The 13445-nt window shown below is 47.9% G+C and overlaps 1 protein-coding gene across 1 annotated transcript in view; it reads right to left on the minus strand.

Annotated features, from left to right (window-relative positions):
* Positions 1–13445, minus strand: part of LOC139233974 (formin-like protein 1) — a 279898-nt gene that overhangs the window by 119770 nt on the left and 146683 nt on the right. The window contains exons 3-5 of the mRNA XM_070864712.1: positions 5837–5917; positions 3323–3396; positions 1528–1611 (exon numbers count right to left, since the gene is read on the minus strand). Coding sequence (XP_070720813.1) covers positions 1528–1611; positions 3323–3396; positions 5837–5917 — 239 coding nt within the window. The remainder of the gene's footprint in view (positions 1–1527; positions 1612–3322; positions 3397–5836; positions 5918–13445) is intronic.

The raw sequence follows: 13445 nt of genomic DNA on the forward strand, positions 1-13445 counted from the left end.
TTTCCACATGTACGCTGACGACACCCAGCTCTACCTCACCACTTCTCTCGACCCCTCCATGGTCTCTAAATTGTCAGACTGCTTGTTCGACATCCAGTACTGGATGAGCAGAAATTTTCTCCAATTAAATATTGGGAAGACCGAAGCCATTGTCTTTGGTCCCCGCCACAAACTGTGTTCCCTGGTCACTGACTCCATCCCTCTCCCTAGCATCTATCTGAGGCTAAACCAGACTGTTCACAACCTAAGCATCATATTTGACCCTGAAATGAGCTTCTGGCCACATGTCTGCGGCATAACTAAGACCGCCTATTTCCACCTCTGCCCCTGTCTCAGCTCCTCTGCTGCTGAAACCCTCATCCATGCCTTTGTTACCTCTAGACTTGACTATTCCAATGCGCTTTTATATCACTGCTGTGAAGTGCCTCGGGATGTTTTACTACATTAAAGGTGCTATATAAATAAAACTTCTTGTTGTTGTTGTGGCTTTTAATGTCCGTCTGCACAGGCAGGTGGGACCTCAGTGGAACATCTCATCGCAAAGAGAGCAGCTCACAAGTGTCAGCTTTGATTTCAGATGTAGGGTTTACACCTACAAGCCTCTAACCTAGAGATGAGAGTGTTACTGAGTGAGCGTTCACCTCAAATGGACCGGCAGATCATTGAATTCCAACTCAGTTCCGAGCCAACCGGATCATCTCAATGAAAGCTAATAGAAACAGTGATGAGCACCAAGCTCTTCCTCCCATGGGTTCAGAGTACAGGTGCATGGCACACTTCCACTGTGACGTGGGTTCAAGCCCGTGACTCCCCACACTGTGACTTCTCAATCTCAACCTCCTCACTGAGATGGTGACTTGAAGATGAAAACCAGAGGGCACATTGACACACACTATCCTCACACACTAGTTACTGTCACTGCCACTAGAGGGGGCTGAAAACAAGGCGTGGCACAGTCATCACCTTCAAGACACAGAATGAAAATGATTTAAAATAAATATCAACAGGATGAGGTAGTTTGGCCCAACAAGCCCAAAGCTTCCCATCTCTTCTCAGAGACCAACTCCAATTATTGCTCAGTTACACCTCTATTCAAAAACTCGTCTAATTGTCGCTTCTAATTGTTATTACCATTTCAGTGGCCTTCCCTGGCCATACATTACAACAGTGACTACACTCCAAAAGTACTTCATTGACTGTAAAGCGCTTTGAGACGTCCGGTAATCGTGAAAGGCAATATATAAATCCAAATCTTTCTTTCTTTCATGAAACTCTGCTACTCTTGAGGCCAAAAAACAATCCAAAATTCCTTCTTAGTCCTAACTTCTTATGTTTTGAATCAGATCTCGTGTTGAAACCCATTAGCACAGTGATGGTGTTTCAGTCTTGTGTTCATTACAAGGAGAGAGACTGGCGTTCATTTTACACTCCAGAATAAATATGTTTTGAAAACAACATGGCTGAGCTGAGAGAGTGCTTTGGCAGTAAATAAAATGAAGCCCTCAGTAAAGATCCCGGTGTACTTACGTGACGGCGCATTGTGCAAAGGACAAGTACTCCACCAACACGTCCAGTCCCTTGTTCTCCTCATTCAAAAACTCCTGCACCCAACTATGAGGAAGGAAAAATCAGCAGTTAATCAGATTCAAGTACATTGGGAAAGTGTCTCAATGTCGTTTCCCAAAACAACATTGGGATCGGCCAATGATGGACCTCAATGGTCTTTTCTGGCCATGTACATTCCTCGGTTCGGAATCTCTAACAATTCAACAAAAAGGAACTATGCTCCTGTGGTTCAAATATTCCTGCCAATCACACCCACCCCACTCTCAAACGTAGTTGAGATAACACTTCACAAACCTAATGCTGCCTGACACACTGCAACAACAACTCATGCTTACACACTAAGTTTAACGTAGCAACGTGTACCCAAGCTTTCCATGAGGGTACAGTTATTGAACAAGTTCAAAGAGGAGATTGGGGAGTAGGGAGATGATGTCAGATAGGGGTCTGCAGACACGGTTGTAGAAGGTAGGGCTTGAAGAAGCGTTTGAAGCTCTAGGGCCATGCCCAATGCCCTCACGCACTGCCTGGTTCGTAAACCACTTCGTTCTTGCAGAAGTACATCGATCAACCCAACCTTCACTGGATGGGCAACAGGTTACATCATAAAGAACCTTTCCAGAGCAGCTTATCAGTAGCTCAGGGCATCACAAGACACTTCACCAATCAGTCATCGTTGTTATGTAGGCAAACACAGAAGCCTATTTGCACACAAATATTCCACAAACAGTAAATGAGAGGAGTGGCCTGTTTCTGTTGGTGTTAGCTGAGGGAGGAATATTAACCAGGACATCGGGAGAAATCCCTGCTAATCTTCACATGTAGACCTTCAACATCCACCCGTTAACCTATTGGAAGGAAGAGCTTCTTTTGCTTTTTGATTTTATCACGAATTCCTCGTTTTTCAACCTGGGCCTCCTTGTGCATTTTGCCTATTTCAATTTCTTTACTTGTTTCTTTTATTTTCAGCCCCTAACTTGCCTTTTGCTTTTGCTCGGGGCGTTTATCTCCGCTCCTCTCCTAAAGGTACTGAGGCATACTGAGGTACATGTCCATGGGTGCCGACACTGCCCATACATCACCGAGGCCCCCAATCTTAATGTCCGAGGCCAGGCAGTGAATGTCAGCAGGCTATCCGACCATGGCGGCCGAGTCACACCTTCATCCTCACCCAATGTCCACACACACAGATCAACCATGGCGAGAATTAGAGGCAGACTTGCAATGTGGGGCTCCATGAGCACGAGCGACTGAATTGGGACTGCCCAGTTGAGTGAGGGTTCCTTCCCACTCCCTCAGCCACAGCGAGTGAATGGCTACAGGTCTAGAGAAACAGTTCACCAAAAAAGGTCGGGGGAAATGATCGTCCAACGACAATGACCATTGATTGGGATCTTGCTCTGACAGGTTGAGAGAGCTCCATTTCAGTCCACTTCCCTGTGCACATGCTCGCTGATGACTGCTGACTTCCAGGTACGTGTTGAACCTGACACTGAAAGATAACATCGTGTTTCAGGTCAATTGACTTTCCTGGGGAAAAGGACAAAGATTACGATCACTGGTATCATGAAACCTGAAACGTCAGGTCCAACAGCACAAAGGTGCTCACTCAGTGGCTTTCAGCTCTAGTTGATGGTGGCTGGATTGTAACCACTCGGGAGTCAGTCGTGCTTGAAGCACAGAGGCCGGCACACTATTGTTCTGTATTGGTTTTAATACTTATCACACAGCCTTTATAATGGCGGCGGGCGTCACTCACCCGATGTGATTGGTCCGCAGTGAAATCTCAAGCTCCCGCAGGACTTGGGTTGACTCCTGGACTCGCCTCTTGAACTGCAGCGGTTGGCATGGAAAAGAAAAATGAGAAGCTTCTTTAGTGGAACAGATAGTCATTCCTCAGTCACACACATCACTCTGGATTGACACCCCCCTCTTATATTGCTGGTATTAGCGTTGTTGACCTGGACTGAAGCTCTGGGTGCTGTGAAAAGACACCCTATCCCAGGGCAGAGTCTATAAAACTGGCAGCAACTGATCTAAACAACAAGCCTCGCACAGGACTCTGCAGGTCCACTTCTTATAAAGCTGCACATCACAACTTTCATTTCTGGCATACTCACCTTCCCCAAATGCTGAGTAAGGTTCATAATGGGCATCAAAGTGAATACTGGCCTTTAGAGGCATGATGTACCCTCGGCCTGTGGGGGAGGGGAAGTCTCAGACTGTGGGGGAGGGAATAACCTTGGCCTGTGGGGGAGGGGGAAGTCTCGGACTGTGGAGGAGGGGGAAGTCGCGGCCTGTGGGAGGGGGGTAACCTCGGCCTGTAGGGGAGGGGGAAGTCTCGGACTGTGGAGGAGGAGTGTAACCGCGGCCTGTGGGGGAGGGGGTAACCTCGGCTTGTGGGGGAGGGGGTAACCGCGGCCTGTGGGGGAGGGGGGTAACCTCAGCCTGTGGCGAAGGGGGTAACCTCGGCCTGTGGGGGAGGAGGTAACCTCGGCCTGTGGGGGAGGGGGGTAATCTCAGCCTGTGGCGAAGGGGCAACCTCGGCCTGTGGGGGAGGGGGGTAACCTCGGCCTGTGGGGGAGGAGGGTAACCTCGGCCTGTAGGGGAGGGGGAAGTCTCGGACTGTGGAGGAGGAGTGTAACCGCGGCCTGTGGGGGAGGGGGTAACCTCGGCCTGTGGGGGAGGGGGTAACCGCGGCCTGTGGGGGAGGGGGGTAACCTCGGCCTGTGGGGGAGGGGGTAACCTCGGCCTGTGGGGGAGGGGGTAACCTCGGCCTGTGGGGGAGGGGGGTAATCTCAGCCTGTGGCGAAGGGGGTAACCACGGCCTGTGGGGGAGGGGGTAACCTCGGCCTGTGGGGGAGGGGGTAACCTCGGCCTGTGGGGGAGGGGGGTAATCTCAGCCTGTGGCGAAGGGGGTAACCACGGCCTGTGGGGGAGGGGGGTAACCTTGGCCTGTGGGGGAGGGGGTAACCTCAGGCTGTGAGGGGGAGGTGAAGCCTCTCCACAGGTAACCTCAGCAAAGATTCTGGTAGGAAGAATAGGGAGGTCACTTATTACTTGGAGGGTGCGAGTCTAGGTGGGGTAGAGGAACAAAAGGATCTCGGAGTACAAATACACAAATCACAAATTTGCTACACAAGTCAGCAAGGCAATAATATAAGCAAATCAAGCACTAGGGTTTATTTCTAGAGGTACAGAATTGAAAAGTAGGGAAGTTATGCTAAACCTGTATCAAACCTTGGTTAGAGTACTATTTACAGTTCTGGTCGCCATTTTATAAAAAGGATATAGAGGCACTGGAGAGGGTGCAGAGAAGATTTACAAGGATGATACCAGAAATGCGAGGATAGACATATCAGGAAAGGATGAACAGGCTGGGTCTCTTTTCTCTTGAAAGAAGAAGGCTGAGGAGTGACCATATAGAGGTCTTTAAAACTATGAAAGGTTTTGATAGAGTGGATGCAGAGAGAATGTTTCCACTTGTGGGGAAGAGCATAACTAGAGGCCATCAATATAAGATAGTCACCAAGAAATCCAATAAGGAATTCAGAAGAAACTTCTTTACCCAAAGAGAGAATGTGGAACTCGCTACCACAGGGAATAGTTGAAGCGAATAGTTTAGATGCATTTAAGGGGAGGCTGGACAAGCATATGAGGGAGAAGGGAATCGAGGGTTATGCTGATAGAGTTAGAAGAGGAAAGATGGGAGGAGGCTCGAGTGGAGCATAAACCCCGACATGGACTGGTTGGGCCGAATGACCTGTTTTTATGCCGTATATCCAATGTAATCCTACGAGAGCAGACACACAGGACAGGGTTGACTTGAGGGAGGTGAAAAAAAAAATCAATGGTCACAAGCATTTCATGTTGGCTTTTTATATACCCGTTGAATGTTGCTCTTGCCTATTTGGGGCTATACGATATCGACTGCGAGACCATTGCATGCAACAAAGCTAAAGCACTTCCCAACTTGGTTTTGTTGTTACATCCACAGCTCCATTTATCCATCCTGAAACCTGGCAACATTTAAATGCACAAGACAACAAGGTGGCATCAGTGCTCTGACGATCAGTTGTCTGGAGAACATGATTTCCAGGCTTGCAAGCCAGAAATCAGGGCGGTACACCCGCTCTCAGAGGAGCCATTTTATGCAGCTGGGATGTGCGTCAATCGCCACCGTGCTGTACCTCGCCTTGCAGTTCAGGCAGGCCCTGTACCCTTGGTTCCAGTCTGTCGCTTGCATTACTTAAACAGCTTCTTGGCCTCTTACCTTCCTGACCCCGCCCTGGTCCAGGAATCCCCTTAGTTTCTGGATGTAAGCAAACGGAGGATTCTTCACTTGGAATCGTTCCTACAATGAATAAAACAAGAGTCAGCAAAATGCTCAGCACAGGAGACAACTGTAGTAACGTTACTGTCCTGTACACTACCTGCTCAGTATGAGTTTCAACTGACGCATTCATTTAAACAGAGTCACCTTTATAAAGTCAACCAATAATATATTAAAGATCTTACATTTCTACGCACTTCCTGTTTACAGATCCTTACTTCCTGTAGTCATATTTTTGTCATGTTTCTGTGTCAACTTTTTTCTCCCATTATAAATCTGGGAGGTAATTGTCAACATCACTACCTGGTCGGTAACCTGTCATAGTGGAACCTGCCCGATATTCATTTCCACTTGTGATATGTTCTTACGACATCACAAACACAGCACACACTACACAAGATGGCTCTCAACAGAAACTGTTTTCAGTATAAGGGGCGTCGCAGTTGTGTGAGGCGGACTGGCTGGACTGGGTGCTCTTTGCCTTTCCATAGTTCATAGGCTTATATGTAACCTTTAGGGCTGCTGATCAAGGACCGTGCGGCTCTTTGTCGGCCGGCACGGACACGATGGGCCGAAATGACCTCCTTCTACGCAGTAAATGTCTATGTTTCTATCATGTGACTTTGCCACATGACCCGTTTATTGTATTTACATCAGTAGTTGCATTACATCCGTAGTCCACTAGGTGGAGTAGTCATCCACTAGGGGGAGCTCTATTACACTACTGATTTCCAAGAGGGTGAAAATCGTTCGGGTTCTGCAATGGGTGGTTGATCTACTCGGCCCACGTGGCAAAGTTAAACATGCCCCACCCACAGATCATCATTGACAGTGAAAGCTGCTTACATAAACTTGTCATCTTCTAATTAGGGATTACCAAGAACAGCGATGCCGTAGTAACTCCTCACCCTCTAGTGCGGAGCAGCTCCTAGGCGCCAACCAATCACTTCTCAGCTTATCAAATGAACTGCATGTTTTGTTATCTAGCCATATATAATAACCTAAAATCACATTATTATATCATGATACAAGAAGAGAGTGTATGGCTTTCAAATGCGGAAGGAATGAAGCCTGCTGCCCTGTCCGATCACCCTTGACTCTCTAACCCCTCCATCTGATGATGACCCCTGGTCTTCACTCCCATGGGCAACATCAGGGCGATTGACTGGCTAACAACCGTCGCCTTTTGGGGTTTCTCTCAGCCTCTTTCTTAAAAACCACAGATGTTTTATTAAACTCAACATAAAAAAGATGTAAAGACTGCTTAAAAGCCACTCTGGATCTGTGCAAACTAGAAGTCCACAAGTGGGAAAAACCTGCTTTCGGTAGGAAGGCCTGGCAACATGCTATCCATGAAGGCCTCTCCTATTTTGAGGTCCATTGCATTGTTGATGCTGAATGTCATCGACAGCTGAGGAAGTCCCTCCTGCAGAATCAAGATCTTTACCTGGTATATCCAGGGTTTCTCCAATTAGATATTGAGATGACCGAATCCATTGTCTTTGGTCCCCGTCACAAACTGTGTTCCCTAGCCACCAACTCCATTCCTCTCCCTAGCATTTGTCTGAGGCTGAACCAGACTGTTCGCAACCTTGTCGTCATATTTGACCCTGAAATGAGCTTCCGGCCACATATCCGCGGCATAACTAAAACCGTCTATTTCTACCTTTGTAACTTCACCCACCTCTGCCCTTGCCCCAGCTTATCCACTGCTGAAGCCCTTATCCACTGCCTTTGTTACCTCTAGACTTGACTACTGCAATGCACTCCTGGTTGGCCTCCCACATTCTACCCTACGGAAACATGAGGTGATCCAAAACTCGGCTGCCCGTGTCCTAACTTGCACCTAGTCCCTTTCGCCCATCACCCCTGAGCTCGCTGACCTACATTCGCTCCCGGTTAAGCAACACCTCGATTTCAAAATTGTTATCCCTGTTGTTTGGGGCCTCCCTATCTCTGTAATCTCCTTCAGCCTCACTAACCCACGAGATGTCTGAGCTCCTCAAATTCTGCCCTCTTGAGCATCCTTGATTATAATCGCTCAACTATCAGTGGCCGTGCCTTCAGCAGCTTGGGTCCTAAGCTCTGGAACTCCCTCCCTGAACCTCTCTACCTTTCTTTCCTCCTTTAAGACACACCTTAAAACCGACTTCTTTTTCTGCCGGAATTTCTTCTTAAGTCGCTCAGTGTCAAATGTACTTGTTTTGTCTTATAACACTCCTGTGAAGCACCTTGGGACATTTTACTACATTAAAGGCGCTATATAAATACATGAAGTTGTTGTTGTATCCGGGTTCCACGGCTCAATCAGCGCACACTCATTCCTTGCTGACACAGTAACAGCCGTGGCTCAGTGGACAGCACTCTCTCCTCTGAGTCAGAATGTTGTGGGTTCGAGTCCCACTCCAGGGACTTGAGCACTAAAATATAGGCTGGCACTCCAGTGCCGTGCTGAGGGAGCACCACACTGTCGGATGATACATTAAACTGAGGTCCTGTCTGCTCTCTCAGGTGGATGTAAAAGATCACGATAAGATTTTGAAGAAGAGCAGGGGAGTTATCCCCAGTGTCTTGGCCAATATTTATCCCTCAATCAAAATAACAAAAACAGATTATCTGGTCTTTATCACATGGCTGTTTGTGGGAGCTTGCTGTGAACAAATTGGCTGCCATGTTTCCCACATTACAACAGTGACTACACGCCACAAGTAATTCATTGGCTATAAAGCGCTTTGAGACATCTGTTGGGCGTGAACGGCGCTATATAAATGCAAGTCTTTCTTTTAAATCAGTCTCATCAAAGAGCTCACTGCAGAAAATGAGCTCAGATTCTGGCTGTCCTCTTCGAAGTCGAAGTACGAGCGAATAAATAATAATAATCCCAACCATAGGAGGAAACCAATCAACAGGCACAGTCAAGGCTGATGGACACATTTTTGCGCAGCGGTCTTGTTTGAGAGGCGCCAGTGAGCTGCAGGTACCGAGTGGGGTTCCAGCAATGCTTGGCCCATGTGGGAAGGCAGGAAAGCAGCCAGCTCCTTCGCTGAGCTGGTTGGGAAGACCGTCTCGGAGGGGTGGGGCGGTACCGATCCCACAGAGGGGGCGAGCACAAGCCAGCAGTGGGCTGCAGTATTGTTGTGGAGTTAGGAGGAGCACTTCTCCTGGCCCCACACAAACAAAGGTTTTCTGGGGCTCTTCGGCTGATTGGCCGCCACGGGCCCCTTTAAGGGTCGCTGCTTTGGCTGCTCACCACCCGGTACCAGTAGGCAGAGTGTTCGCAATGCACACTCTCCGACAATGGCGTAGTTCCCCTGCCTTTGCATCTTTAAACAGCCTCCCTCCTGAAACAGGCAGCCATGTTGTGCGTCCATTTGCAGGCCTAGCTGAAGATTGCACTCACCAGGCCTCGGGCACTCTTGCCCCCCTCCCATCTTCCGCTGCCGCTCGCACATTGTTAGGACATGAAAAATGGGCTCTGCAAGTTCATGATACATTGCAGCACATCTTGTCCTGCTGAAGCTTGAAAAAAGCTCTGTGGGCTGGATTTTTGATTGTCTAACGCCTCAGTTAGCGGCCAGAGGGGGCATTAATGCGAGCATTAGAGATTAGCGACCGGGCATGCAGCTTTTAGCGCCCTGACGGAAAATTCATTAGAGGCGCACCATGGGCGCAAACCAGTAGCACCCTACTGCTGATGATCATGATGTATTCCTCGTGTAACGCTCACACTTAACCCCGGTCGGTAAATTCGTTGCGGCCGCCTCATTGAGCCCCCGCTAATAACAACGTCTGGATAAACAGTCGGTCCGGGCTTGCAGAGTCGTTAACTGGTGGCTACTTAAAGGGATTAGGAAGCGCTTCCCTCGGAGGTCACAGTCAGTGCAACATTTACACACAGCACGGTGTGTGAGTCTCCGAGACTGCAGCGGCAGACAGACATAACAGTGCAGGTTTAATGGGTGCCTTTAAGACTTGGCTTTTCCCAAGATCTGAGTCAAAGCTCAGTGCATGCGCGATGCGTCTGCAAAAAGTACCGACCAAACTTCCGTTATTGCCCCCCCCCGCCCCCAGCTCTGATGTGCAACGGCTGATTTATCGCTCGTCAGCTCTTCGACCGATTCTGACGAATTTCTGGGCAGGAGGTGCAAACTTTTTCAAGGTGCTAAATATAACGCTCCACCTGGATTAACGCAGCTACAGAGGTATGACCAAATTTCTCCCTCCATATGTTCCTTGAGCTGACTGCATCGCAGTAACTCAGTCGTTAATGCACAGCTACCGGGGGTGAGTTTGTCCTGGGCAGAGAATCTAAAGGCACTTCATTGGCACAGTCCCCTTCATTCTATAATCGGATTAAGCTATCACTGCAAGTTTGTACCCAATTAGAGATTCAAGTGTAAATGAAACACTAATGACGCACAAGGGAGATTTCCTCCATGTGCTGTTGGCATCAAAATCATAACTTGTTCTCAATCAATTGATTCATATAACACAGCCAGCCTTCTTCACATTGTGTCAATTACGCCAACCCATGAGGGTCCAACTCTCTCATGGCCTCCATCTCAAAGTGTAAAATGTTAACAGAGTTCTGCAACCAGTACAGATGTCAAAAGTAAAGATCTTTATTTGCAGCCTGTTCCTTTCAGAATCACAAGAGCCTGAATGGCAGCTCTAAAGTCAGTAGCGCCAAGTTTTCTTCTAAAGGAGCAGTTTTCCCCTAAACGGCACCCAATACTACAGAGGAAATTTGAGTACTGGTTTCTCTGACATCATGTGCCTTTAATTTACATTGATTCTCTCTCTTCAGCCTCAGCAAGGTGCAGGCACCAGAAAAGCTGTTGAGGAAGGGTCATCGACCTGAAACGTTAGCTCTCTTTCTCTCTCCACAGATGCTGCCTGACCTGCTGAGTGTTTCCAACATTTTTTGTTTTCGTTGAGGAAATTCAGGTGCAATGCTGTTCAGACCCGTTTTTCCTCTGCATTGAACCCATTTTGTGGCCACTATTTGGGACCAGGGCAGAGGAACTTCAGCCTGAACAGTATCTGTAATAACAAGAATTGCCGCAATGGACTAACGTCAGGGCTAGATTCTTTGATAAATTGTATCAATGAGATTTTGCCACCATTAACCACTTGATTACGTTTTATTTAATATAGTGATAATGTAACGAAGTGTTATGAGATGTCTCAAATTCTCCAAAATACATCGACAGACCTTGCATCAGGCTACAAATCACCAATCAAGTTTATAAAATTCTCATCCTTGTTTTCAAATCCCTCCATGGCCTCATCCCTCCCTATCTCTGGAACCACCTCCAGCTCGCCAGGATCTCTGCGCTCCTCCAGTTGTGGCCTTGTGCAGCCCTGATTTTAATCGCTTCACCATTGGTGGCCATGCCTTCAGCTGCCTCGGCCCTAAACCTCTCTATCTCTCTAGCTCTCTCCTTTAAGATGTTTTTTAAAACCTACCTCATTGACCACCTGTCTATTGGTCACCTGTCCTAATATATCACGTGGCTCGGTGTTAAATTTCATTTGCTAACGCTCCTGTGAAGCACCTCGAGAGGTTTTACATCATTAAAGGCGCTATATAAATGCAAGCTGTTATTGTTGGGAGTAACATTGTATGAAGGATGAGCAGACACAAGGTCACAGGAAGAGAACCCAGACCTCTCAACAATACTCAATTATAAACATCGCAAAATGTTGACCATTTTCATCATTTGGAAAAACCTGTACGTGAACTCAGCCACTGACAGCGTTTCCACTAGCTTTAGCTTGTTCAACTACCTGGTGAAACAGAGGTTCACTCAAACCCTAGGTATGGAGCAACAGTTCTACCAAATCCCTGCCTTGAACTTTGACCTGAAACAAAAGAATATTATAGTTAAATACGGTTGTCAATCATAATAGGGCTCAAAGGCACAGATATTCTGTGACAGCTTTCCATGATGTGGCGTCTACACCCGGTATATCAAGGATTATACTGGGTGACAACTTCTCCCCTTCCTGCCCTGGTCAGTAGTGTCCAAGCATTTCACCCCGTCTCCTCCTCACAGCTCAAGTATTCAGTGTTAAATGTTTCATACACCTGGATGAATTGTCACCTGGACAGAGGCAGATCACCTGCATACCAGCCAGCCCTCCAACACTGAGCAATGCCCCGCCGACAGAATCTCCTCTCCCAGTTGTCACTACTGTAAGCAGATCTTCTATTCCATGGAAATGAATCTGCTGCTAATGGTTGACCCCAAAGACTTTACTGAACCTATAAAACTCAGAGTTAACCCAACCATTACTTAATACAAAACGTAATTGCGTAAAGAGAATGCTCCATTACAATCTCAAGAAAAGACTTGCATTTATATAGTGCCTTTCATGTTCTCAGAACATCCCAAATACTTCAAAACCAATTAGTTTTGAGACATAGTCCCCTTATTTTTGTTACGATCGTGCACTGTTTATTGGCGTCCTCATGTTTTTTGCCGTGAAATACTCACTTTCCAACTTTCGGCAACATTTGGATGCCGGTGCTGACCTTGTGCGGCAGTTTAGGGTTCGGCCGACCCGAGTCAAAATGGGACCCGGTGCCGTTTTTGCGGACAATCAATTTTGGCCGCCCACAATTTTTTTCAGCACGGTGCACACTGCCCAAAAGCCTCACAAAAAAACCCATACGTTAACTGAAGGAATCGGCGCGGAGCACAAGAGGACAGGAGCGAGGTAATAAGAACACATGATAAAATACCTTTTTTTCCCCAGAGGGAACCCATTTTGGAGCAAGGGAAGAAGATTTTTGGGCCAAAAGGACTGCTTTCCACCAGCTGGACCTGCTGCGATCCTGGGCCGAATGGCCCTCCCCCCGCTTACCCCTGCTCGCTCTCCCTGTGAATTAAAGGGCCATTGCTGATGGGGTGCAGTCGTTTCGGCCTGGGATCACAGCGGGTCAAGCCGGGGGGGGGGGGGGGGGGTGCGGGGAGCGGTGGCCGCGGGTCCAGTAAGGGGGGGGAGGTCCTTTGTGGCCCTTTCGGCAGCGGTGGGTTAGCGGTCCTTTCGGGGGAGCGGGCTTCAGCTTGCTTCAGCATCTCTTGTTGCCCTGGCAATGACAGCTTTTCGCGCATGCCCAGAGAGATTTTAGCACAGATTTGAAGCTCCGCTCCCCCCCCCAGACTAACTTCGGAGAACGCAGCGCCAAATTTAAATATTTCTTTGGCGAAAGTCCTGATTTTTTTTTTCTGGCACAAACGTTCACAACAAAATCGTATGTTAACATGCACGAGGTAAGCAAAGCCATAAAACAGCTCAAGAACAACAAGGCTACGGGTGCGGATGGAAATCCTGCTGAGGCGCTAAAATATGGTGGAGTGGCGCTGTTGGCACAGATACATGATCTCATTTCTCTCATCTGGAGGGAGGAGAGCATGCCGGGAGATCTTAGATATGCAGTGATTGTGACCATTTTTTAAAAAGGGGACAAGTCCGACTGCGGCAACTACAGGGGAATCTCCCTGCTATCAGCCACTGAGAAAGTTGTCACTAGAGTTCTCCT

This window comes from Pristiophorus japonicus, chromosome 21 (genome assembly GCF_044704955.1).
Source record: "Pristiophorus japonicus isolate sPriJap1 chromosome 21, sPriJap1.hap1, whole genome shotgun sequence".
Taxonomy (NCBI): Eukaryota; Metazoa; Chordata; class Chondrichthyes; family Pristiophoridae; genus Pristiophorus; species Pristiophorus japonicus.